The 27,589-nt window shown below is 30.5% G+C and overlaps 4 protein-coding genes across 5 annotated transcripts; 3 read left to right on the top strand and 1 right to left on the bottom strand.

Annotated features, from left to right (window-relative positions):
- Positions 1 to 116: 116 nt before the first annotated feature.
- Positions 117 to 3,303, top strand: LOC101203750 (aldose 1-epimerase). Its single transcript, XM_004147418.3, has 5 exons — positions 117 to 412; positions 529 to 578; positions 1,904 to 2,027; positions 2,251 to 2,358; positions 2,474 to 3,303. Exons 1-5 carry the CDS (start codon positions 166 to 168, stop codon positions 3,094 to 3,096), a joined length of 1,152 nt encoding a protein of 383 aa, XP_004147466.2. The 5' UTR covers positions 117 to 165; the 3' UTR covers positions 3,097 to 3,303.
- A 573-nt stretch (positions 3,304 to 3,876) lies between these two features.
- Positions 3,877 to 7,853, top strand: LOC101203995 (3-dehydroquinate synthase homolog). 2 transcript variants are annotated; one of them, XR_004215345.1, is made up of 11 exons: positions 3,877 to 4,222; positions 4,349 to 4,600; positions 5,443 to 5,609; positions 6,067 to 6,165; positions 6,280 to 6,348; positions 6,425 to 6,565; positions 6,641 to 6,730; positions 6,841 to 7,008; positions 7,174 to 7,302; positions 7,392 to 7,470; positions 7,575 to 7,637. XR_004215345.1 is itself a non-coding variant. In XM_004147419.3 (10 exons), the coding sequence occupies exons 1-10, from the start codon at positions 4,141 to 4,143 to the stop codon at positions 7,697 to 7,699; spliced, it is 1,272 nt and encodes a 423-aa protein (XP_004147467.1). In that variant the 5' UTR covers positions 3,892 to 4,140; the 3' UTR covers positions 7,700 to 7,853. The 2 variants fall into 2 exon arrangements, 1 of the variants encoding a protein (XP_004147467.1); XM_004147419.3 differs by lacking the exon at positions 7,174 to 7,302 and having other exon boundaries at positions 3,892 to 4,222; positions 7,575 to 7,853.
- An 11,103-nt stretch (positions 7,854 to 18,956) lies between these two features.
- Positions 18,957 to 21,974, top strand: LOC101211528 (uncharacterized protein At3g28850). Its single transcript, XM_011653939.2, has 2 exons — positions 18,957 to 20,932; positions 21,519 to 21,974. Exon 1 carries the CDS (start codon positions 19,611 to 19,613, stop codon positions 20,916 to 20,918), a length of 1,308 nt encoding a protein of 435 aa, XP_011652241.1. The 5' UTR covers positions 18,957 to 19,610; the 3' UTR covers positions 20,919 to 20,932; positions 21,519 to 21,974.
- Positions 21,975 to 26,600: 4,626 nt separating this feature from the next.
- LOC105435002 lies at positions 26,601 to 27,589 on the bottom strand. Its single transcript, XM_011653937.2, has 2 exons — positions 27,017 to 27,589; positions 26,601 to 26,902 (listed from the first exon to the last, which is right to left on the bottom strand). Exon 1 carries the CDS (start codon positions 27,575 to 27,577, stop codon positions 27,023 to 27,025), a length of 555 nt encoding a protein of 184 aa, XP_011652239.2. The 5' UTR covers positions 27,578 to 27,589; the 3' UTR covers positions 26,601 to 26,902; positions 27,017 to 27,022.

Raw genomic sequence — 27,589 nt, 5'->3', positions numbered from 1 at the left:
CTACATTTCAATTGATGATTGGTTCATCCAAAAATTCAATTTGATGATAATAAATTTTCCTCTTTTCTGTTTTCTAAGTCAAAACCAGAACCCACATGTCCCTTTCCAGCCAGATGGGTCTGTCAATTTTACTATTTTTCTTCTTCTTCATCATCTTCCATTTCGATGCTTCTCTTTATAAGGCCCGTGAAGCAGATATGGAGGAGGGCAAGATTTCTTCATTCTTGGGCAAATATGGCTAAATTATTCCTTGCTTTGTTCTGTGTTATTGCTTTAGCTGTTTTTGGGTTTGCTAATGGGTATGAGAAGAAGGGGGAAATTGGGATTTTTGAGCTTAAGAGGGGTGACTTTTCTGTGAAATTTACCAACTGGGGTGCCACTATTGTGTCTCTTCTTGTTCCAGACAAGCATGGTTTGTCCCCATTTTGGTCCTTTTTCATGTGGGGTTTTTAAGGTTTCTGTTCTTGTGTTTGCTAATTTGTTTCCCCTTTTTCCCTTGTGGACTTTTTCTTTCTTTTTTTATTTCAGGGAAGTTGGATGATGTTGTTCTTGGGTATGATTCCATTCAGGAGTATCAGGTGAGGCTTTTCTTTTTCCACACGGCTTGTTTTAGCTGTTTTGAGCCTTATTTTTCAAATGGATACTCTGATTTTAAGTTTAGTACTTCTACTTCTGATTCTGGCTTTCTGTTTGGTTTATAATTTCTCCTACTTTTCATCTTTTGAAAGGTGAAAAGCCATGGGGAATAAAAATATCTCATAACCTTATAATGATTAATCATGTGTGGCTCAAATTGTTTATGATGTGATATTTAAAGTGAGAAAAAATTGTGGTTTCTGCTGCTAGTAGAATGATGCAACAGGTTTGCTATGGTAGTAGAAAGTTTTAATGCCTGGAAAGAGAACTTTTGCAGTCGATTGTTCTTTTCTGACTTTTCATTTGTCTTCGACTTTCATGTTCGTTAATAGTTTTTTGAAGTTTTAATTGTAAATTTTCAATTTTACCTAAGAAGTTCTTGAATGTAACGAATTGAAATTTATGTTTCATAGGTCCATAACATTACAAAACTACAAAACAGATTGCAGACTTATTAGACACAAAATATATAAAAAGTTTAGAGTTCTATTGGAGGCAAAATTGAAGGTTTAAGGGCATATGAGTCACTTTTTAAAGTTTACAAAGTTATTGAATATAAAATTAGAAGCTGAAAGTTCTTAATGGTAGAAGTTGGACTAAACTTGTAACTTAACTAGGTTTTTCTTTTGATACTTTCTGCTGGTAAATTATTCCCTTCTAAATAGGTATTTTTCCATTATATTGTGTTCGTTTTTCTTTATAATTTTTTAAGAAATGTCAACGTCCTAAACAGGCTATTAAGTAGGAGCTTTGTGTTGCCTATCTTTGTTTACAAATAATATTATATTCAGCATATTTAATAAACATAATTAAAAATGAATTAAAATAATATATATGTAGACCCTCTCACCTCTTGTTAAGTATTTAATTCATTTCTAAGAAGTCACTGACCCTCTTACTTTCTTCATTTTATTGTTGCTTGCATGTCATACTAAAGTAATTAATATCTCTTGAGTTAATTGGGATATTATCTTTTCAGTAGGATCAGCCAACAAAAGAGGAGACATTGATAAATGAAATGCAAATCCTCTCTTATAAACTTTTCCTCTTTTCAAATAAAGGTGGTGATGAGTTATCAACTAGTATAAAGTATATAAACTATGTCTATATATTTGTGCCATAAAAACATCCGATGATTAACTGAACAATGGAACTCAACAAAAAAAACTGTCATCGGGACCAAATCGTTACTTCGAAAGGCGTAGAATTGAACTAAATATATAAGAGCTACCATGATAACAAATGAAAGTTTTCTTTATTTTTTCAGAACGATACGACCTACTTTGGTTCAATTGTTGGAAGAGTTGCTAACAGGATAGGCGGTGCCAAATTCACTCTGGATGGAGTTCTTTACAAGCTGATTGCTAATGAAGGCAACAACACACTTCATGGTACAGTATTTGACATGACTTGATAATCTGCTTAGTTTGTCTTTTTTAGCTTTCCAGCTCAAGTTAATTGATGTAAGTTTTTTGGTGACCTTTTTATAAATCTAATCATCTATACATGGAATGAGGGGGTTATGTCTTTTTTCTTCAAATACCAACTGAAATTTGAGACGTTGGCCTTTTCATCGATATTGACACCTAACTCGTATGTGATTACCAACCTTAGGTGGCACTAGGGGCTTCAGTGATGTTGTCTGGAAAGTGACCAAGTATCAGAAAGATGGTAGGTCTCCTCAAATCGTTTTTTCCTACCGCAGTTTCGACGGGGAAGAAGGTGAGACTACATATGATGAGCAAATCATTAACCATCTCTTGAACATGAACGATCCCAGTTGAGGATGTTCGAATCGGCTCTTACAAACTTGCTTGTTTCACCATTCTTCTTGCAGGTTTCCCTGGTGATCTCTTGGTGACTGCCACCTACACACTCATTGCAAAAAACCAATTGAAGTTAACAATGAATGCCAAAGCTCTAAACAAGCCTACTCCTGTTAATCTAGCTCAACACACTTACTGGAATCTTGGTGGACATAACAGTGGCGATATTCTGTCGAATCATCTTCAGATCTTTGGATCCCGCATCACTGTCGTTGATCACAATCTCATCCCTACTGGAAAGTTAGAACCTGTCAAAGGTACTCCGTTTGATTTCCTCAAGCCACGTACAGTTGGAAGCAGAATAAACAAGCTACCAAAAGGCTATGACATAAACTATGCTCTGGACGATGGCACTGGGGAACATAAACTGAAGAAAGCAGCAGTTGTGCACGACAAGAAGTCGGGACGAATGTTGGAGCTATCGACAAACGTTCCCGGTGTGCAGTTCTATACGGGAAACTATATAAAGGATGTAAAGGGGAAGGGTGGATTCGTGTACCAGGCTCATGCTGCGCTTTGTTTGGAGACTCAAGGGTTTCCTGATGCAGTGAATCACCACAATTTTCCTTCAACCATTGTAACTCCTAAGAAGCCTTACAATCACATTATGCTATTTAAGTTCTCAACTAAGTGAACTGTTCATCCTATTTTACCTGACAAATAAGTCCTTTTTTAACCTCTTTTGTAATGATATAGCTTTGAAAATAAGATTTCTCTTCTAGCTTTTGAGAGCTATCTGTATTATGTATCATTTCAATGGAATGAATGGTTGGAGGTTGGAAATAAAAGAAGAGTCATTCTTGAGCTCTCTCTATTTGTTTAAACTTCTACCATTTTCTTTTCTCCCTTCTTTAATGTGTATCCCACTGTGGGCTAAATATATACATTTTCTAAATTCATTGAGTTTCAAAAAAAACCTCCATAATTAATATCGGTGATAAGTAAAAGTAAATAAATTTTTTAAAATTAAAAATTTGTCACATGACAGCTTGTGATTGAACACTTAGGTGAACAGTATAAAGATAGGTGCAACTCAAGATGCACTCAAATATTTCTATTGATAAAATAAGAGATTTATAACATCATCTTTTTAGAATATCGAGATTACGTGATAGTGTGAATATTTAATCAAATTTTTTTGTTAACAAATGCGTTTCATACAACATTGCTATACAAATAGTGTAAGGACATTGGACTTTATTTTCAATTCTTGGTTGCTTGCATTCTAATCTTTGCAGATATGTCCATCTAACCGAGCCTCCATCCATGACAGTGTCAAGATCATTATGTCTTTCGTGCAGGTTGGAACTTACGACACAAAACTTTGTAATCTTAAAACCGTAATACTAGTTACTTACAACAACTGTTTACTAAGACTTTGGTCGCCCATTCTTCTGTCATCAAGTCCACAACTTCCTTGACCCTTTGAAAATGAGCCATCGTTGTTGAGTCCCCTTTCTTTACGACTTTGTCGAGTCCCCGACTTTGGTGTTTTGGTGTAAACAGTCGACCCAGTCACTGCGACCCCTTTTGTGGATACCCCTTTCTCAGTTATCACTGCCTTGTTCTAAACGACTTGTCGTTTTTTTTGGTGATATAACGGCCCACTGCTTTTTTGGTCACAGGACCATTGGGCTTTCAAAGGGACGAGCGAAATAGAGTTGCTAAGACGAAAACGATGGCCATGGCCTTCCTCCGTTCCTCCTCGCCCGTTTCTCCTTTTCTTTCCAAACAGCGCATCACCTACCTGAAAACACCAGGTTCTCCCGTCTCTTCTCTTTAACAATTCAAGATTTTGAATCCCATTTCTCCTCTTTTCCATTGATTTAACAATGTTATGCTATTGATTTACCTGCGTGCCACTTAATCTTTGGTGGGGTTCTCAGAGAATTTATACCTTCGGCCCCTAGTTTCGAGGGATTTTGGCGAAGCCTATGCTGGAGAATGTAAGTCTTCGGATGTGAGTCGTTTACAGTGTTCTTACACTTCCTCCTCCTCTCCAATGTCTCCGATTGAGGCGTCGAAGGGAGTGTGGATTTGGAGTGAGTGTCAGCAGGTAATGACGGCTGCGGTTGAGAGGGGATGGAGCACCTTCATCTTCTCGCCTCATAATACGGAGCTTGCTCATGAATGGTCTTGTAAGCTTTGCGTTTCACTTTCTGTTAATCTGAAATAGATACTATTGTTTATCTTTGCCAAATAGCTTTGGTTGAGAATTTTGTATAAATGACCCAAATTTGGTTTGGTTGCACTAACGATTAACAACTATTCTGATGAAAACGATGAAAGCTAACCTTTTGCTTATGTCACTAAGTTGTGTCATCGACAACGGATGACCATTGTACCGAACAGAAGGCGAGAATTCAGATTTTTTAAAAAACCACAATGCACTTTGTAAGTGCATCCGGGATCCCAAGCATTTACGATGGGTGAAAACCGCGACCTCCAATAGGCACTGGGGAGATTTTTTAATAAATTGTAATGCAATTTGTAATTGCGTTCGGGATCCCAAGCATTCTCGGTGGGTGAGAACCCTCGACTGCAAATGGAAATTTAAAGTTGGTCGGTTCTTTATGACATAAGGAAGGGTTAGTTTTCATTGTTTTTAGAATCCAGGTCATTCGACGTTATCGCAACCAAATTTGGGTCATTTGTACTAAAATTTCAATAAAATTCAAGGAATGGAGGTACCTTTTTTTTTTTTTTTTTTTTAAAGTTCAACATAGTAGGTGGAAATGTGGATGTTCCACTATTAAGTTCAAGTTTTCCCTAACGTTTATGTCTTGAGTACAAAAGTGAGACATGTAAAATATTCAAGACAAAAATACGGGATGGAATGATATGTTTAGCATGAAATGGACAAGCACATCTAATTTTTTGACAGATTTCTTTTATCAGATATGTTTGGTTCAAGAGTACCATGATCACTGTGAACTTATAATGAGGTATATAATTTGAAGTTTGGTGTTGGATTGTGCAGCAATTGCACTTATACATCCTCTTTTTATTAAAGAGAATGGAGTTTTAGATGGAGAAGATAGACTAATTGCCTCAGTTGTTGAGGTCTCTAACCCCCAGCAGTTGGAGCAGCTTCAACCAGCACGTGCATCTGCAGACATTGTTGTTGTTGATTTACAAGATTGGCAGGTTCACAGCTTCTTTGCTCATAATTCTAACTATTTTAATTTTGTTTTGTGATCTTAAAATCCTTAAATATTAGTTTTTCATTACTCTATATCAGTAATTTGTGCTCAAGTTGAGCAACTCTCTCTGGTTGTGAATTTATAATTTAGAGAAAGGGAGTAGAAAAAGAATTTTGATTTGTTTGGATGAGTCTATAAACCCTCTGCTAGTGAATCTATATTATTTAGTGGTTACTGGGGTTTTCTTTATGGATTCAGAATGACCTTTTTATCCAGCAGGGTTGGTTTTAAATTTACAAAAGAAAAAACTACTTGTAGATAGTTCTATTAAAAGTCTTTGGTTTATGTATATTTAGAATTTTTAGAGAAACATCATGGAAAATTTTGAAACTGCTTCCCTTTCAACTTAGGACTCTCCATTTGAACTAAAGCAACTCATAGGTCTTAGTTTTTATCTTCAGATAATACCTGCAGAGAATATTGTCGCAGCGTTTCAGGGAAGTCAGAAAACAGTGTTTGCCATCTCGAAAACTCCTATTGAGGCTCAAATCTTTCTTGAGGTGCACATTTGAGGCTGTATCAGAGTGAAAAGATGGACTAAATAAATACAACTGAGGAACTGTGTAATTTTCTTGGCATCGCAAAAGTATGATTGAATTCATTTGTGTTTCTAGGCGCTTGAACATGGTCTGGGCGGAGTTATTTTGAAAGTTGAAGATCCTGAAGCTGTTTTTCAGCTAAAGGTGATTTATTATTTTTCCTTATTTATTCTAGTTCGAAGTCTTGCTCCTTATTATGTTGTATTTATAATGTCACCAGGACTATTTTGACAGAAGAAACGAAGCTAGTAATCTTTTGAATTTGACTAAGGCTACCATTACTCAAATTCATGTGGTTGGAATGGGAGATCGAGTTTGTGTCGACCTCTGTAGTCTCATGAGACCCGGCGAAGGGCTTCTTGTAATCCTCCATCCTCTTCTCATTTTTCAACTGCTCTCAAGTTTCTTTGTGTAAATCGATGAAATTCTTCCGTAGGTCGGTTCATATGCGAGAGGACTGTTCCTTATTCATTCGGAATGCTTAGAATCAAATTACATCGCTAGCCGACCTTTTCGTGTCAATGCTGTGAGTTCAGCCTAATCTTCTAGCTCAGTTGATGATCAATCTCAGAGCAAGCTGCAAGAATGTTACTCCTTTAATCTGTTGTCCCTTTTCATTATCTTGTGAATGTTCAGGGACCTGTCCATGCCTATGTAGCTGTTCCGGGAGGGAAAACTAGTTACCTTTCCGAGTTACAAGCAGGCAACGAGGTAATTGTAGTTGATCAGGAAGGCAGACAGCGAACTGCTATTGTTGGACGTGTAAAGATTGAGACTAGGCAGCTGATCCTTGTCCAGGCAAAGGTGCGCATTGTGTTTCTATCCAAATCGTGCATTTTTTAATTTCAATTTTCAAATCTATTGATGTTTCTATGAATAGGGAAACTGAAAAGGTTATGTTTCGTATGTTTCGGTTAGCCAACTTCCTTAGTTTTCTCTGTTGCTCACTATGAACCTTACGTTCCACAGTTGAAAGCTTGCTCATGAATGGTGTGAAGCTGAAACATAAAGAAAGCTACAACTATAACCCTACATTAATTTGTATAGTTTGTAACTCTCCATTTGAAGCATAATTCACATGACAATAATAGAATACCGGTTGGGATTCCTTTATCGATAATGCTCAGATAGTTTGGTTCGATTTAGTAGGTTTGAAATGATTTGTGAGAATGATGAACTATTTGCAGAGAGATTCAGATGAGCAAACTCCTTACAGCGTCCTTCTGCAGAATGCGGAAACAGTTGCCTTGGTGTGCCCTGGTCAAGGTTGTGTTTACTCGCTCCATTTCAAGTTTAGATTTTCTGAATCTCTTATTGATTTGATTATTTGTTTTTGCTAAATCTTGCTTGGCAATGCCAATGCTGTGCAGGAAATAATGAGAAGAAAGCCATACCTGTTACCTCACTTAAAGTTGGTGATGAAGTGTTCTTGAGATTGCAAGGAGAAGCAAGACATACAGGAATTGAAATCCAAGAGTTTATTGTGGAGAAATAATGGTTGATCACCTTTTACTACTTTAATATATTTGTATATTTTATCTTTTCTAAAATACTAATTTAAAAATTTTAGGTATTGAATTACTTTGCAAAGCATACATAACTTTAATATTCTTTCTCTCAAAGCTTATAAACTTCAATATTATCTCAAATGTTTTATAATTCATTGAAACAAAAACTTTTCATAGGTTAAAGTTGCAATTTTATTTATTATTATGGTTATTTTACTTTTACAATTTTAAGATTAAGATTACCCAAGGGATAATATCATCCTCAAAAAATGAAAATGGAGGACTGATGTCTAATAATTTGATGATAAAAAATTGAAAAACTTAACAAGTGTAAGAGTAAAGGTTAGTATATATATATAGAAAGGCAAGTTTAAATTGAACTCATAATCTAACATACTTTGGTAATGCATGATTTTTGTTCTTCAAGGAATTGGCTTTTGGCATTAATTAAACCTTATACTAAAAGAGATCTTTGAGGCAATCAATAACTATATAGTTTGGTTAAAGATATGAGTAAAAAATTGGGTATGTATATGTACTCTGACTAAAGGTAGATCTATTTAACTATTTCTCCCTAATCTTTAGCAAATTTTCTTAATCATGTCTTATTTCTCTACACGTCAAGTTACATCACACCAATAATACACTAATCATCAAGTACAAATATACTTTAATTATTGAGTTCTTATAAGTCAATTGGAAAATTGGAAAATTCTTTCCTTTCAATAATTGAGCATATTATAAGCATAGAAAAAAAAATTATTTATTATTCATTCTAGAATTTTATAAGAAAGTGACATATGATATACAAGTTTTGGTTGATGATCCAACATATTGTTCGACTTTAATTTGTAGTTTAGAAAAGAGAGCACCTCCAAACATAAAATAAAACGGTAACAATGCTAAAATCAAAGATGAAGACGGTAGAAATAATTAGAAGTCAAACGTAGAACTTACCTCTTATTACAATGATGTATTTATAAAAATGAATAAAACGTTCTCTAAATGTGATTTTTTATTCTAATCTTGAAGATGCTAGATTTAGATATGAGTAATTCAAGGGTCCGATTGACCTTAGACTTAGACTTGTTATTTGAGACCGGATCTACTTTTATATTTGATTTATTTTTATTAGATATTTTAAAAAGAAAAAAAAAAGTCTTTTGACCTATTTTCTTTAAGTCCAAAATTACTCCAAACAAGACAATGGTATATAATTATATGATTCTAATTTACAAGTTGGTTTTTATATTAAGAAAATATTGTAGTTGGAATTTTTAAAAGCTTTTGAAACAAACAAACATACACAAGTATTTAGAACTAAATTTATTATTCATTGTTATGTTGGTAATAAAATAATATGAGAACTTGTATGCATGGATACATAAAAAAAAAAAAAAAAAAGTAGTGGAAGGGCTTGAAGTGATGAAGAAGGCATTTAGGAGACAAACATTCTACCAAGAAGCCACCTTAGTTATGATAATTAATTAATAATAATTACTCTTTCTTGTGTGTGTATGTATATATATATTCTACAAGTGGTATCTTTTGATATAATTTTAAGTTTTCAATACTTTATCATTTGATTTGTACAACAACAATAAATAATATATAATAGCAATTGGTAAAAGGATTTGCCGTATAAAGATACAACCATAATCTAACACCTTTTTCTTTTCTTTTCTTTTCTTTTTTAATTTCACCATCACGTTGTCATTTTTTTATTTTGTGTTTGAATATAATTTAGTTGTATTAGTAAGAATTTTGGCATGGTTTAATATAAATTTTAACTGTGTTTCTATCCTTTCAAAAGTTGTCTTTTATTTGTAATCTTTAAAATTATTTTAAAGCAATCAATTTGTCATTGTTTTCAATTGAAAAAACAACTGATATTTGATATATTGTTGCCGTTGCATTTTTCGTTTGTAAAAATAAAAATACACACATTAAAGTAAAAATGAAAATGTGATGTGATAGTGAATTGAAAAAAAATAAAGTTATATATAGGTAGAATGTTGAATGATAATTAAAATAAAAGATGGAGTAAGGATAAAGTTTAGAGCAAATTAAGTGAAATTAAAAGAGTGTAAAAATGCACAAGCTTAGTAAAATTCATATCTAAGACTTTTGGATAAAAAATCTTTAGTTAACATTTTGCACAAACTATTACTCAATGTATATGTGAGGTTAAATAAAATGCAAATATAATTTATCTCAAACATTTTCAAATGTTTATAAATTTGATATAAGGGTAAAGAATTAATAGATATTTTTCTTTTATATTAGGATAGAAAATGAACAAAATTACCATTAATACTACCTTAATATATAATATTAATAAAAACTTTCTTATTTTAAAAGGATGAAAAGTTTATTTTTTAGTTTGAATGTTGGAGTGAAACTTTTCTTTTTTCATTCCTAGCATCTTTATTAACATGAACCTTCAAAACTTTACTACGATAAACGAGGATGGGAGAGATGAAGGAGAACCTAACAACTATTATAGGAGTTAATTAAGATGCCCTTAATGATAGTTGAGAGGAGGGCATAATACCTTACCTAAACTAAAATGTCTCAAATAAAGTAGACAAAACAGATGTAAAAGAAGGGATGTGAGAGATCATTTGTGCAAATATTTATGTCAAATCATTATGATTGTGAGCAATTAGATCTACCACCAAATTCTATATCAACTCATTGCCTAATCCTACTGCATTAGGACAGTCCTTTGATCAATATTTTGATTTGATATTTAAATACCAGTCTAGAGATATGTTTGGTAAAGCCACTCCTCTAAATGTTTTCATTTTAAAATCTCTTGTTTAGTTTAAGAATGTTGAACAAATCGGTATAAAAGAAACATAGATGGAAGAAACTTTTATTGAGAAAATTCACAACAAAAATATACACACTTTCGAAGAGAACACTCTTTTACTCTCAAAATATTCGCTCACTTCGACTCAAAGTTTCTCTTTAACTCTCCTTTTTTCCCTCTCTTTGTTTACTTTGCTAGCTTGACTTACAAATTAAACGAGCATCACGCCTCCTACTTATAGACATATGAAATCTTTGAAGTCCAAGTCAAATGTTTCTCTATAATTCTAACTATATTCTAGATATTTTTAAATTTTATCATTTTCGTCTAAAGAAATTCTAATTTCTTAACCTATAGAATCGGTAGGATATTTCTATATTTTTTTCTTTCAGATATTTATTTACATCTTTCAACACAATTCTAGAGAAATCCAATTTACACACTAATGATATATTATGGATAATTCAATAACTCTTCTAGATACCTAGTTAATGTTGCTATAGATTTTAACGAAGAAATGGTTCATCTAAATCCTAAGGTTACAAGGAATGGTGAAAAAAAAAAAAACCTTTTTCTATTACGACTTAAAAGTTTTAAGTTGATGAGTGAAGACAAATTTAATATAACATCTAACAAACAGATTAAAATTATTTTTAATAAAATATTCAATTATTTGCAATAAATACCATATCTTATGATTAGACAATTTAATAGATCGATGCATAAAATTAGGTATAGTCGGAGATGTACGTAATTTAAAGAAAAAAAAGGTTAAAGGCGAGCTAAAAGAAAACTAAATTAAAAGGGAAAGATGATTGCATTGCATCCTCCCTTTATGATGTCTTAGAAATTCATCTGTATAGGAAGAAACACTTATAACCCAAACGGAAAAATAAAGGAAAAAGTGAGATGGAAAAGATCATAGATAGCAAAAGGTAACAAATAATTAAAAATACATATTATGAGAGGGAGAGGGCCAAGAAAGTAAGGGAAAAAGGCATCCATTAATGGCCATTAGAGACGTATAACAGAAACCTTTTTCCATATCAAAAGGGGTCTCTTTATGAACAAAGGGGGAGCTCCCACGAAACGTGACACCCTAATTAATATAATTCAACTCTAATCATCAACAACTTATCTTTTTAATATATATGAAGAAACAAACATTTTATTGAAAAATAATATCTTACACATTATATGGTTAAACTTACATGATAATTAAGATTGATGTTAGAGTTCCAAATATTAGATAACCTTTCTCTTTTTCTTTTCATTTTTTTTCTGTAGTGTGTTGCTATAAAAAGGAAGGCTGAAAGAAGAATCTCAATAGATATATAATGAGCTCAAGGGTTTGTCTCGAAGTTGGATATACTTTAATGTTATATTGAAAATTTATATCTATACATGGTTTATCTTGTTATACAGTTTTTAAAGTCTTCGGTCCTCGTTTATATAAGTGATTTTGAGCATCACTCTATAATATACTTATAATTATGACCATATGATTTGTTATTCTAAGAACATATTAAATTTTTTCTCTCAATTGATCTTTTACCCTTTGAATATATTGTTGTAACACACTCTATTCTAACTACTATCCTGATTCTCTTACAGAGGAGGTATGTTTTCAAGTGAATAAATAGATAACAAAAAAGACAAGATATGTGTGTTCAAAACTAGATAATCTATTTGATAGAATTGGATAGATGGAGTTGAAGATATTACATATTGTTAAGGAAAAAGGGTGAAGGATTAAAGTAATTTGTAGGTTGGGTATTGAAAAGAAAAAGAAATAATAATATGGGTAGCTCCTTCACGAGGTGCAGCCATGATGGGAAATGGAAATGGCCAAATGGGGGCTGTGGCTGTGAGAGATCCAAAGTTCTTTTTAACTTTCTTTTTTCTTTCTCTTTTCACTTTTGTCAAACAATTGTTGGAAAACACCAACCTAAAAGCTCACGTGCACCACGTGTAACTATTCATGCTCACACATGTCCTTAATAATTATTAACCTTACCTTGCTTCCTTGCTTCCTTGCTTCCTTCTTTCTTTCTTTCTTTTTGCTTCCTCCTCTTCATCCACTCCTTATATAAATTTCATGTTCCTTCTCCTTAAGTTTTGCAAAAGCATAAATTCTAATACTAATCTACTCTTTTATATTGTTTCTCATCATTCTTTCCACCTTATATATCTTTTTTATCTTTCATCTATCTTATCTATATAGTTATCAACTATTTTTCATTTATGGTTATAATGAATAAAGGTATGAAAACAATTTTATGAGACGATATTTGAATAAAAGTAATTCCATCCAAAAAAGAAAAACATTCATATACTAAATAATTAAACTCACAAAAAGTAAAAAGTAATTAATTTCTAAAATAAATCTTACACTCTTTTCTATCGGAGGAGAGTAGCTTTGATTAACTTATCTAATAAATAAATTAAAAAAGTTGATATAGTAATAGCCATAGGGACGTGTGGATTTAACATAACTGTGAATGACTCAACTATTAAAGGAAGATGTTTTCTTTCTTAAAAATAAGAGGCTAAGAAAACTAACATTTTTTACTAACCAATAGTGTAAAAACATGTCGGGTCACTTTTACAAAAAGCTAAGAAATTACAATTACGCAAAATTCTTTTTCAAACGTTGACTTAAAAGATTTACACTAAAAATTTAGTTTCGATTATACTCTTTTTTCATTAAAAAACTAGTAAAAGGAAATTTAATTAGAGATAATATACTAAAACGCATCATACTTTTAGTGAGTAGCCAAAAACAAATGTCAGTACAATTAGATCACTTACCATAGTTAACCTAAAGTCTCGTGCGTTTTCTACAACGTTTTTGAAGTTTAACAAATATACGTTGGTAGTGTGATTAAAGTCTCACAATAACGGATAAACAAGAAAAAAAAACATGAAAATAGAGAATAACGACTACATTTATGTTGATACAAATTGTATGATTGAAACGAAATACTTACTACTCAAAGGCAACAATGATCAAGGTGGTGGATTATTGCATTATTTTTATCCATATTCGTGGTTATGATGAACATTAAGTTATTATGGACTAGATTTAACGTAATTGTTATAATTATAAACATAAGTTAGTTTTGGATGAAATGAGTATGGTTGATGAATGATTATAAATGACACATCTATTTTTTTTAAAATTTTATTTAGAGTTAATTGGAGGGTCAAAATTTTAGATCACACATTTATATTGAAAAGAAAGGTGCAAATACAAAATTGGCCTAAAATTGAAGGTGTGTTTCTTTTCTCTCTTCTCAGATAACAACCAAAATAATTTATTTTTGATGCCCATACCCAATAATTTTATGAGAAGGTTCCATGTGCCTCCAAATCCCCCTGCCCTACAAATCCAACTCTAAAACTCTTTTTTTCTTTTATTTAGAGAAGAGAAAATTAATAGTCTGTCCAATTCATTGAATTTTGAGTTAATATTTTTAATTTTCTTCTATATCATTTTCAATCTCATCATACTTTATATATCTTTTAAATTTTTTTAATATTGCCTAAAGTTTCAATAAAATCATATCTATCTACTAAATGACTGCATTGTTGAAACTGAATTCACCATAATTTTCTCTTTGTTATTATTATTATTATTGGCTAAACCCTATCTGCAATATTTTGAGAGAAAAAAGAGAAATTTATGGAAGATGTTATTGCCTAAACTAATTAAAATAAAATTATGGATATTATTATTATTGGCTAAACCCTATATCCAATAATATATATATATATATATATTATTGCCTAAACTAATTAGACAACAGTCAGCCATGATTGAAATGACTTAAAGAAAAAAAAAATCCAAAAAATGCATTTTCATTTAAATAGTTTTTTCTAAAAACTTCTTACAATAAAAACACATCTATGTTTAACATTTTTTTTTTCAAAAGTGTTTTTAGGTTAAAAATTTTGTTTGATTTATAATAGACTAGGAGTTATATATATATATATTATTTCAAATTATAATAAAAAAAATTTGTGGGAATTTCGATAGGAGTTGGGTCATCGAGAATGGTGGTCAGAGGTGGTTGGGATACAACATAAAACGATCATGGTTAGAAGTCAATCAACAATAATCACAAAAAATGTTTGTTGGCAATTGACTGATAACAATGTAAAACAATGGACAAACGTTGACTGGTAATGGTCCATGAAAGTAAGCTGACAGTCACCAAAAAACAATCAATACAAGTCGATAGGTAACAACCCACAAAAACGGTAAAAGAAAGTTGGCCAATAATGGTCACTGAACAACAGTCAACAAAAGTTGGTCGACAACAATTATCAAATGTTTTATGTTGATGGATAATGGTGGTTGATAGTTGTTCTAGGAAGTAGCCTGAAAATGGTCATCCAAAGTTTTTCTGGTTACAGTTGTCAAAAAGCAGTCGTTGGAGGTTGGTTGAAAATGATATTGGAAAAAATGATAAACAAAAATCGGTTGTCGACGATTGCGTAAAAAATAGTGGCCGGAGGTTCATGGACGACAACTATTGGAAACGATAGTCAAATGATGGCCAATGACAACGTCGAAGGTTGGTTGGTGAGGATAGCCAAAGTTATTGACCGGAGTGTTTCATATAAATTAAGAAGATTAATCATTAAACACACCCAATTTATTTCTCTAAAAGTTTGTTTTAAGTATCTATTCTAAACCACATTATTTTTTAAAAATCTACTTTAGTTGATTGCTAAACAAATGAATTTATTTCAAAACAACTTATTTTTTTAATAACTTGAAAATGCAATCGAAACACACCTTTAGTTTGATGAAAAGACAAGAGTTTGTCATAATAAATGGTAAATAGACTATTGAATTGAACTAAAAAAAAGTGCAACATATATATGTTGGATTTGTCTAAATTAACTTTATGACGATTTAAAATAGAACTCTTTCGACTAAACTCTTTCTAAAAAATATTTTATTACGAGTTTGTTTAATTTACTATACAATAACATTCTTTTTAAAGTTAAATTATTATGTACAAAAAAATATAAAATATTACCAACAAGATGTTAGCTCGACAGAAAACATATATAGATTGAAAATTTGAGGCAAGTGGTTCAAATTCTCTACCTCTATTCCTAATTTGTACGTTTAATAGAAGTCCTAACAACATAAAAAAATAAAGTAGATGACAACGAATTTAAAGTATATACAACAAAATTAGAGAGAGATTGAATGTTAAATCACTCCATTAATGACAATTATTTTCTAAACTTAATACCTCATGTTATTAATATATAATAGGCATCAAACACCTAAAATAGGAGTAAAATCCTTTGCCCGTAGGAATAAGTTATTGGACCAAATACAATTTTTCTTTTCAAACTTAATACCTAAATATTATTACAGCCCACTTTCATCCTAACTTAATATCGCGTTATTTATTTATCTTTTTTAAATATATATATTATTAACTTAAAATACTTAAATTTATCTACCACATATATTACTAACTAAAGTTTTATAAACTTAAATGTAATATATTAAAATCAAACTCAATAATGTATAAATTAAAATATTTTATAAGTTATAATATATTATTTTAAATAATATTAAAATTTCAGTTGAATCAACCTAAATTTTAAAAATCTGATTTGAACTCAACTAAAAATAAAATTTAAACTCAAACTTTATAATTTAGGTTGCATAATTTGGATATTGTTCAACTTGTTTGAACAGCAGGAGCTATTTTAAAAACACAAAACATCATTTTGTATTCAAAACATGATTCAGAAAAATAAACAAAAGGTTGAAAATTAATCTGACCTTTGTTAGTTATCTTAAATAGATTTGAAAAAAATGATATCCATGAACAAAAGTTGATTTGATTGGAAATAATTAAGACCTAAATAGCTAACCTAATTAAAGCCTAGCTAAACCATTTTCCACAAATTCAACAAAAAGAAAAAAAAAATCCAATGAAAATATGAGAAAATCAGAAAATAAATGGTAAATTTAATCTTATAAGTATGAAGTGTTTTAAATAATTTCGGATTCTAAGGTTTTTAAATTTTATTACATATCTCTAACATTTATACTTAACAATGTTAATGGGAGAGAGAGGAAAATATGTATTTTGAAGTGGATTAATCTTTGCTTAAATGTTTCATTTTAGTTGAGGAAATCGACTATCTAGACCTAAAATTTGGAGACTTGCTTGATGTGAGGTTATCTACATATTTGGTGTAATAGACATGCAAGTGTGTATCCATGATGCTCCTTTGCAGCCTTTTTAAGTGATATTTAGTATGAGATTTTTATGTGTTGTTCAGAATGTGAAGACTTTTTCTATGAGGACTCACGTGGACTATTCTCTTTAGAACCTCCTTTCTTAATTAAGTTTTTGTGGTGCGTGTTTTTCCTTTTGGGTTCGATGATTTGGTTGTTTTGTGTTAATATGTTTTGTTTGTGCCTTTACCATATCCAAGATTGTGAGATCTCTCTTCTTTTTGCAATATAATACATTTGAAAAAAAATAATAGCTAGTCTAATATAAAATATATAAACTATCGCGCTTGATATTTATATTTTATTATAATTTCATACAGTGGACGGGAATGAAAAATATTAAAAGAAAATAAAGAAAAATTCTTAAAGAACATAGGGTTGGAAAATATAAATTGACTTAGAAATAAAGCATTTATATAATATGGTTTCTTAAATGATTGTGATTTTTTAAAAAAGAAACGTAGTGTTAAAAAAAATGAAGAAAATGAGTGTTTGATAGGTGAAAATGAGAGATATATTTAGTGTAATTTATTTTTGAATGAGTTGTTTTTGAAATTAAAGTAAAAGAATAAAATAATTGATGAGTTGAGATTGTCAAACTAATTTTATATAACTTATATACACATATATATACACTACCAAATGGGTTGTATATATTAATTATTTGCAAAATAATAATACAAGTTTAGAAGATAGAATTTAAAAATAGTATTACTTCAATCCAAATTGAAAGTCATCTCATACAAAATTGGTTCTACGGTATATTGATCCTCCAAATATTGAAATGATCTTATAAATAAAATGTTACAAATTATTATTATTATATATCCCAATATGTATGAAAATAGAACTATCCTCCTACGGCCTACTCCTTTAGTCCTTAGTTATGAAAAACTATGATAAATACAAATCTACATCTACACATTTGTATGATTTTTGCATTCTATAACGTAATATCTTATGTTTAATATTAAAAAGATTGTGTTTTGAACTTATACTAAATAAATGCGTTGAAAATGCTAGATTTTATGAAAAGATTAGGCTAATTTCATAAACGTTTATTTTTAAATATAGCAAAATGAATCAAAATATTCCGTTTATCTAACATAGATCGCGATAAATCAAGATATACTACATTCTATGTCTATCATAATATAAATAAACTAAAATAGTTTTGCCTATTATGATATTTTTCAATACTTGTAGATATTTTTAAAAGATTTGTGATTTAAAATAATTTTTCTTTTCGTAAATTCCATTTTAACCTTAATCTAAGAATGTGAGAAATATTTTTAGTAATTTTCTTTGGTAGTAGATAGGTCCAATTAAAGTTGAAGTCTATTTGATCCTTTTAATATTATAATTTATATTTCTAATAGCTTAGCAAACTTTTGTTTGAGAAATGATGGTGGGTAGCAATTGAAGAATAACATATTTAAAAGCGTGTCCTACACTTTTTTTTTTTTTCATTTTACAAATATGATATTTTTAGTATACAAAATATATGAAGTGTATTAAGGGTCTATTATCAAATGTGTATCAAATTTATTCGTACTTTTGTTTACATTTAATGTGTTGGACATTTTTTTTTTTGTTTTGTCATTTTGTAAAAGTAATAAATCTTGTGTATGAAATTAATTTTTGGAATATATTTTGCCAAATCTAAAAGAAAATCCTCTTATTATTTTATATGTAGATGTATTTCAAAGTGTAATTTAGCCATAGATCTAAAGTTTCAAAATTTTAGCCTTTTTATTTTTTTGTGAACGAAGAAACAAAAATAAAAAGAAAATACTAAGAACAAACAAACCATTTTAGAAAGAAGAAAAAAAAGAAAAAAAAGAAAGGAGGGTATTTAGGAAGCAGTAAAAGTTAAATGGTAAATTTGATCGGTGTGAGTTAATAAGTTTTAGTTCAGTTTGTGAGAGTTTAATGTTGGATTAATTTTTTGAAAATAAGTAGTTGGATTAAACTATATAAAGAACTAAACTAAAATATTTTCTAAATTATATTATAAGAACAAATTTTCAGTAAAGATTAAAAAAGAAAAAGAAAGTTTGTAGTTGAAGTGAAATGAAAGTTTAAAAATGGGGGTATGGATTATTGTTATGGAAAGTGTATAAGTAGAATGTCACCATAGAATTTCTGTTCTAAATTCTCCACTTTTAATGCCAAAAATAAAATAACATCCTCTGCTTCTTCCTCTTCTTTTCTTCTTTTCTTCTTCTCTTCTTCTCTTCTTCTTCTTCCTTCTCTCATTCTCTCTCTCTCTCCTCAAATCTAGACAGAGAAACTGAGGGAAACTGCTTACATTTCTCAACACTCTCTCCCCCAAAATCTACATCTAAATCAATCAAAATCTCCCTTCTTCCCTTGATTCCTTCACTTCCCCCCCCTGTTTCTCTCTCCAAATCTTCACTCCCGAAATCCCCATTTCGGATTGACAATAATCCTAATTCATTCCTCCGCCATTGATGCTCCTTATCCATTCTTCTCTTTCTTTGCTGTTTCCCCATTGATTTTCCTTTCTTCAAACATCGGATGAAGAAGAAAAAAGGGGAACATGGATTCTTTTTTGTTTCTGCGATTATTGTATGAATCTCAATTTTTTGTTCATTTTGAGCCTAATTCTCGGTAATGTTGTTTTGGATTCGTTTGAATGAAATTCCATCCTCAATTCTTTCATTCTCTACCTGATCTTCCCCCCCTTTTGATCTGATTTAACCATAAAACGATTGATCGTTTTGAATTATTTATAATTAATTTATGCAATTCTTTCTATCACCCTTTTGTTAATTCGTCAATGGGATGTGTAAGCTCTAAACCAAATCGATGCCGTCATTGCCGGCGGCCATATTCGCCGATTTCTCGAAGCTACTCTATGCAAGTTCATCATCCACCACAAGCCAAAGGTGATAGTTATCACGTCGTTGCCTTAACCTCCTCTACATTAGGTTCGTTGGAGCTCGGAATCAATGGCCACGGTGGGGGTGGGGGTGGAGGTGGGGATGGTGATGGTGGGGGTTATCATCACCATCAATCACAGAGAAGTAATAGTTACAAGACGATTGAGGATTTCAAAACAGGATTAGCCGAAGCGAAGACATGGTCGAACATTATCACAGAGAAAATCCCTAAAACAACATCGAAAACTCCGATCAGAACGCCGCCGGGGGAGCCGGAGACGATCAACGCATGGGAGCTCATGGAAGGGCTTGAGGATGTTAGCCCTCTCAGGTCTCCGAGCGGATTTCGAAGCCTCTCGTTCGATTTCGGTAACCGTACGGTTGTCGATCCCTTTCTAAATCGATCGCCCGAGCCGATTTCGAAAGCAAATGGTAACAATTCATCTCAGAAACCTCTCTGGCTTCAATTAAAAGAAGAAGAAGAAGACGCTGAAATTGAAGATGAAAATCCAAACTCCGATTCAATGGCTTCCGATTTCGACCCGGAAGTAATTTCATCGTTTCGAAAATCTCTTCAACAGCTCTCCCCGGACCACCCATTTCACCTCCGCCCGGTAGAAAATCCAAAGCACCAACAGCCACCGTCAGCCATCGTGGATCCAAAGAAATTCTACAGTTGGCCAGGGGAGAAGAAAAGGGATAAGGTTATTCTATACTTTACAAGCTTGAGAGGGATTCGTAAGACATATGAAGATTGTTGCCATGTTAGAGCAATTCTAAGAGCTATTAGAGTTCGTGTAGATGAAAGAGATGTGTCAATGCATAGTGGGTTTAAAGAAGAGCTAAAGCAGCTATTAATGGAAGATCAGAACAAAAATAGTGGAGGGAATTTACCCAGAGTGTTCATTGGGAGGAAGCAACTCGGTGATGCTGAAGAAATTAGGAGGTTACATGAAGATGGGCAGCTAGAGAAATTGCTTGAATGTTGCGAGAAAATTGAAAATGGTGATGGTGTCTGTGAAGGTTGTGGGGATATAAGATTTGTGCCATGTGAGACGTGTTGTGGAAGCTGTAAAGTGTTTTATGAAGAAGAAGATTACGAAGAAGAAGTTGAAGAAGAAGAAGAAGAAGATGGGTATGGTTTTCAAAGATGTCTTGATTGCAATGAAAACGGGCTTGTAAGATGCCCAATCTGCTGCCATTAATGCAAAATCACAAGGTACAAATCTGAAAATTCTTTACCTTATCTTTTTCTTATTTCTGGGTTTTGTCCTGCTCTTTCTTTTTGTTTGTACAGTTGAAGAAGTTTTTTTTTATCTGATTTTGGAGGAGAAGAATAGAGAATCATAATCTAACAAGTGGAGAATATTGAACAATAATGATAATAAGAAGGATTTTCTCCTCCCCTTTGTGTGTTAAGAACAAAAAAGAGAAAACTTGTATACTTACTGAAATTTTTGTATTCAGATTACTAAATACAGAGTGTTTATACTTTTTTTGGAAGTTGGTGAGAAGCTGATTATATCTCTCCCCTTTGCATTTGCCATTAGATTTCTTAATCAAATGTGAGTTTGATTATACTTGAATTTGTTTATTTTTTTGGAAGATTGTGAGATTGATTGTCATTTTTCTTTTTTCTTTTTTCTTTTTTCTTTTTGGCTTGAAGAAGTAATAAATTGATCATAATCATAATCAAAAGTGAGTTAAGAGTTAGATGAACATTAATTAAAAGTTAAAACCATCTAAAAATCAGTTGAGATCCTATATAAAAGAAATTTCTTCTTTCTTCTTTCTTTTTGAAACAGTGGACACAATGATAACATACATGGAGGAGTTGTGTGTACAAGTGTAAAGAAAAATGACTTTAGGAAAAGGCAAAGCTCTGTGTTGCAGCATGCAAATGTGTTGATAATAATAATAAAAAAAAAGTATATAGAGAGAGAGATGTAATTGAAGAAAAACAAGAAGAGGAGATTTTAGGATGAAATTGGAATGGAGGTTTGGTTGGTCACAACTCATAAGAAATGGACAATAATGCATATGATGAATCTAGCTAGAGAGACAGAGAGGGGAGAAAAAAGGTCAATTTTGATAATTGTTTGTTGTCAAAAAGCATGGGCCATAAATTCTTTTACCAAACAGTGCCATTTATTTCTCTTCAAGGCAACCACTACAAATAGATCATCCATCATGTGGTGCATATTTTTCATTGAGTTATCTCAGCTAAAATTAAAATAAAAATAAGGAACTATAAATGTCAATTAATCTTTTAGGTTTGTTTATTCGCTTTGATCCATGATTTTTTTATAATATTAATTTTTATTTTTTGAATTGTTGATATATCAAAATTGCTAATAATTTCATGATATTTTGAGATGAAAAAAATAATAAATCTTTGATCTTTTGATTGCTAATTTGTAATTGAACAAGTTTCAATTAGAATAAGTGGTGGGTTATGAAGAGAATAATTAAGTTAACATAGGTTGTATGAAACTAATTATCATGTAAGGTAAGGTTGGAAGTTGAAGAACATAATGAATTCACACTCTCAACGTGTTTAGTTTTATTTTTGTTAGCATTTTGGTCCTCCAATTCATTTTATCTCATAGCTTTGATGGTAGCAATTTTCATTAATTACTAATAGAGAATTATGATGTAGCATTTAGTTTTTATTTTTAAAAACAAAAAGTAAATGAAAGTGAATCTTTTAAAGAAAATAAAAAGATAAATATGAAACTAAAACTTAGTATATAATTTCAAAATACATTCAAAACAGAACACATTGGCTCAGAACTCTGAAGAAAATTGGAGAATATGTAAATAGCTAATTAAAAGTAATAAATGAAGAAATGGGAACAAAATAATTAGGAGAAAAAAAAATAGAAAGAGGAGAAATGAAAGAAATATTTAAAAAATTGTTTCTTTTTTTTCAAACATTGCTTTAAGATTATTAATAATACATATTGGAAGATGGAGAATATGAAGGACAAATCTTATAATAACTCCCACAAATTATATGTTGGTTGAGGTAGGATTTGTTTTTAACTTAAAAGGGTTAAGTTTAATTTCTAATTATGCACATTTAAACTGTAATTATATATATAAGTTGGAATATATAGTGCAACAATGGTAGTGTATATTTATTTGTTGTGCAATTGAGAAAATGACAAAGTTGATTGGAATTTAGTAGGTTGGCTTTTTAATTAAATGACAAAGGAAAATTACAAATCTGTGTACACTCATTATTGTTGTGTGAAAATGTTTTTATTATCTCAAAGGGGATGAAATTCCTCTCTCCATTTACTTTTTCATTTTTGTTGTGTGTGTGAAAGAATTTGCATTGGGAGCATTCAATATATGCCCAAATGTTTGATTACCTACACTATAAATGGGAATATTATAGAAGAGGATATGTAGTACATGTACATTCACTATACACATTTATATATTTCCATCTACATTCTTATAAATCTAAGTTTTTGTATTGATAGGAAATATTTTTACAAAGATTAATAAACGATCAACAAAAGCTTTTTACCGACCCTTATTCATATTTTTCTTTCCATGCCCAAAAAAGTGTTGAGGAAAATCATAAATTCATGTTTACAATCCCTTTTACCTTTAAGATTGAATATAGTAATGAAAATACGAAAAGGTGACAATAATATATCACTAAAAACTATAAATAGTAAATGCCAAAATATAATTGGTAAAAAATATAATGGAGGTGAAAACAAGTGGATGGAGTTTCATTGGGCAAAGGAAGTACACTTTTTTGAGATGGGAAATGAAAGCTTTTTCGTTCAAAGGAAGAGACTTCAGCTATAATCAATGTTTGAAAGTGAATATGGCAAAAAGGCAGCATTTCTATGCATTTTTTTTCCCCTTTTCTTTTTGGAACCCACAAAAGGAAAAGACTCAATTTGGTCATTTCATTATGATCATCAAACCCTTTCATTTCCTTCACATCTCTCAATCTTCCTTTGGGCTTCATGCAATGCAATGCAATTATTGTAGTTAAACCACGTTTTAAACAAATTTTTTTTAAAAAAAAGCTACATTTTATTTAGTTACTATTAAATAACTATTACTTTTACCTATGTTGATGAATGATTTTTCATGATGTTGTTAAACAAAAAGTAGTCTTATTCATAACTTTACACAACACAGTGCAACACGCACAATATCAAACTAGTTTAAGCCATGTACTATAGTAATACTATAAACATCTCGTGATTTGAAGGACATATACGATATACCAAACATTGCCTTTATCATAAGAGAAAAGTGACAATGAATTAGAAACATGAAAGAGGCAATGTATAAAAGTCCCACCAATTTGTTTCTCTCTCTTTTGTCCTGTAAATTTTCAACATCTTTTCATAGCACTTTATGCCAACTGTTTGTTTGTTTCCCAAAGACATTAATGTATGAAAGTTTTCAAAAGCCATTTTAATTCACATATTTGGTGAAACTCTTTATAGAAAATTTATAAATTAAGCTTTTAATATATAGAACTTTGTACATAAGATTTCCAATATATTCTTCCTACCATTTTTATACACAGACTAGCACTTTTGTTGATATATGTTAGAAACTTTTCTAAAAATATTTCGTAATAGTTCCATAATACTTTAGTCCAATCTATTTTTCGAACTTGACATTTTAACCTTTAAAATTTGAGTTTAAATGTATTTTAACATTCTACTAATTTCAATATACTTTTTAATATAACTGAACTGAAATTAAGGAAATATTAATTATATATATATATATGGTAAATTTCTAATAATTAGTCTGCCTCAAGAGAAAATATTACACATAAAGAAACTATATTGAGATAAAGTAATGTTGTAATAATTTTTATTGTTTTATTTGAAAAGGAATCTCTTCTAGTTAGGTGCATAAAAATAGTCAAATTCCAATCATACAATACTGTCTTCCTTTTAAAAGAGTTTTAAAGAGAAGTCAACAGAAGAAAAAAAAATGTATCAGAAATATTTTTAGAAAATACCATTCATGAATCAAATCATGGACTCCATACTGGAATTAATCATATTTTGTTTTAGAATATAATTGCGATTCTCATACCTTATATGTGATTAATATAAAATAGGGCAAACAAATATATTGACTAAAAGAAGAACAAGAACATAAAGTATACATAAATTTATGGCATTGATTTGTATGGATATGCAAAACTATTAAAATATAAATTTTTTGTTTCGGTTTAATTAAATAAATTCTAAAAAATTATCCAATAGAAAAGTGAACTAAAACTATCTACAACTTATAAGGAAACCTTTTTCCTTTCTTACTCTATATAGATGTTGCTAAAAGTCTATTATTGATAGAAGCTAATAGAAGTATATGATCAGTGTTGACAGAAAATGATAGATAATTATTATGATAAATGTTGATAAAAATCTATCCATGTTTTTAAGTGTTTCTTTTTTCTTTGTTTTGGGAATTTGATAAAATTACCTTTTGTTTTCAAAATTGACACATTTTGTAATATTGTTTTTCTTGGTCCATCTCGAACGAAATCGACCATCATTTTTTTAAAATATTAAAAATATTAACCTATGAATGGTTAAAGTATCACTTAGACTGCCCTTACTACTTTTTTCAAATATTTCCAAATTTAAAAAAAAAAAAATATTAAAATCTTTCACCAAACCAAACAATTAACCAAATCTTTTACCTCACTTTTGTTAAAATTTATATTATAATAGTGCCAAATTTTATATAAAACTATTCTTAATAAGATTTTTACGATAATCTTGTCAATGTAATTATGGAACACATTCGAACAAATTATTTGAGAAATGTGTATTAAAAAATTAGATAAGATTCGGTCCAACATGGAGAAATATTATAGAAAAAATTAGTTATTCAAAATTTTTGAAAATTTCCAATAAATCCATTATCTATGTTTTCAAATTTTACGATAAAAACAGTTAAGATTTGAATAAAAGTTTGGTGTTAGATTAGGGAAGATTTGAATAATAATTTTGAGAAATATAAAAAAATTAAATAAAAGATTTGAAAAATGTTCTTTTGACAATTTCTCTAATTTTTTTAGAAAAAATAATTTGACATTTTTACCATGAAAAATTCTTATAAATTCGATAAAATTTTCAAAACTCATTTAGAAAATAGGTCATTGTGACAGCCATTTCAGGATAATAAATATATATCTTATCTTTTTTAAAAAATTGACAGAACAAAACTAATAAAAAAGAAAAATGAATTACTTATAAAGTGAATATTTTCTATTTTTTTTATATAATTTTTCTTTTTAATTATTATGTAATAAGTTTTAGAACTTTTGACAGAAGTTTCATTTTTACACTCCACCTTTATCTTTTGTTCTATAAAATATGGTTGAGAAGTTTTTTTGGTTAAAAAAAAATAGAAATTGAGACAACATTATCTAAGAAGTATGAAACCTGATTTTTTTAAAAAAGAAGAAAAGTTTTTACAATATATTATTTTGAGGTATGCAAAATTATTAGGTAATGTCATCTTGTAATTTTAAATTTCAGAAACAACATTATAAAAACATCTTAATTAATTATGTTCCTATGCTTTCAAGCTTTTTGGGTCTATATTTTGTAGAAAAATTTAATTATGCTTCATCAAAGTTTTTGTTCACATATATTTATATTTTCATTATTTCCAAGTTTTTAATTTTTTTAATGCAAAATTATATGAAATAGAGAAAAATAAAAAAAGAGTAGAGATGTTTGGTAAAACTTTTAAAATAAGAAACGTTTGTAAAAAAATAATTACAAATGCAAATAGTGGTTGATATGAATTTGGTCATTTTTGAAATTCAAGATGTCTAATTTTGAAAAGAAAAGAAAAATAAACAAAGCAAGAAATTAAAATAATAAATAGATAAATAAATGTAAAGGCAGGAAATTTATTTACATAGGCAGGATTCATGCAATTTCCTCTCATTTACCATTGAGATTAGACTTTACAGTGGAGTATGAATCGTTTCATCGCCATTTTTTTTTTCTTTTTTTAATCTTTATTTTTGTTCATCGTTCCAAATTTTCCCTTCCACATTCAAACAAACCCTAAATTTTCTGTGCAGCCATGAACCACGGATCAAAATTTTCCCCCAATTTTTCACTTCCTTGATCACGTCTAACTATTTCCTCTCATTTTTCCACCTCTCCTGCAAAACCAGTAGCCAAAACTAACTCAATCACAAGAATCCAGACCTTCAATTTCCTCGCTGATCGATTCAATTAATTTCACTGAACCAAAATTAAAAATTGAACAATCGTACCTTGTTTTAACTTAAGGCTCTAAACGTGTTCTTCCCGCCGAGCGGCGAGCTCGGCAAGATCGGCCTTGAGAAAATCACGACATTCATCTGAGAACCAACGCGATGATTATGAAAAGAAGAATGAGGAGGAGGAGGAGGATTATTATGTGGAACATCGCACCAATCTCCACCAATCGAATTAATCTTCTCTTTCGCGTTGAAGCCTTCACCGATGTCTTCACCAAGATGCAAATCCTCTTCTCTGATTCTCCGAACCTGGTAATGAACATACGCTAGTTTCTTCCTCCAGTCCGCAACCTTCGCTACTGATTTCGGCGACTCTGTTTCCTCCGACGATCCTATACTTTCTTGATCCGTCTCCACTTCCTTGTACGTCTTCGGAGTGTGAAAATCACAAGGATTACAAATCGACCTCATCGACTCCTCCGGTTCCGCTGCTGAAAAGTCTCCGCCGGAGATTAGAGGTTCTTGATTCTCTTTCAATTGCTTCGTCATTACGACGCCGTGTTCTGGTTGGTTCAGTTCGTAATTCTGTTTTTCTTTCTCACACGGGTGATGCATAAAACAGATGCC

Source organism: Cucumis sativus, chromosome 3, assembly GCF_000004075.3.
Source record: "Cucumis sativus cultivar 9930 chromosome 3, Cucumber_9930_V3, whole genome shotgun sequence".
Taxonomy (NCBI): Eukaryota; Viridiplantae; Streptophyta; class Magnoliopsida; order Cucurbitales; family Cucurbitaceae; genus Cucumis; species Cucumis sativus.
The sequence above is the reverse complement of the archived record's forward strand: the minus strand, read 5'-3'. Positions and strand labels throughout refer to the sequence as shown.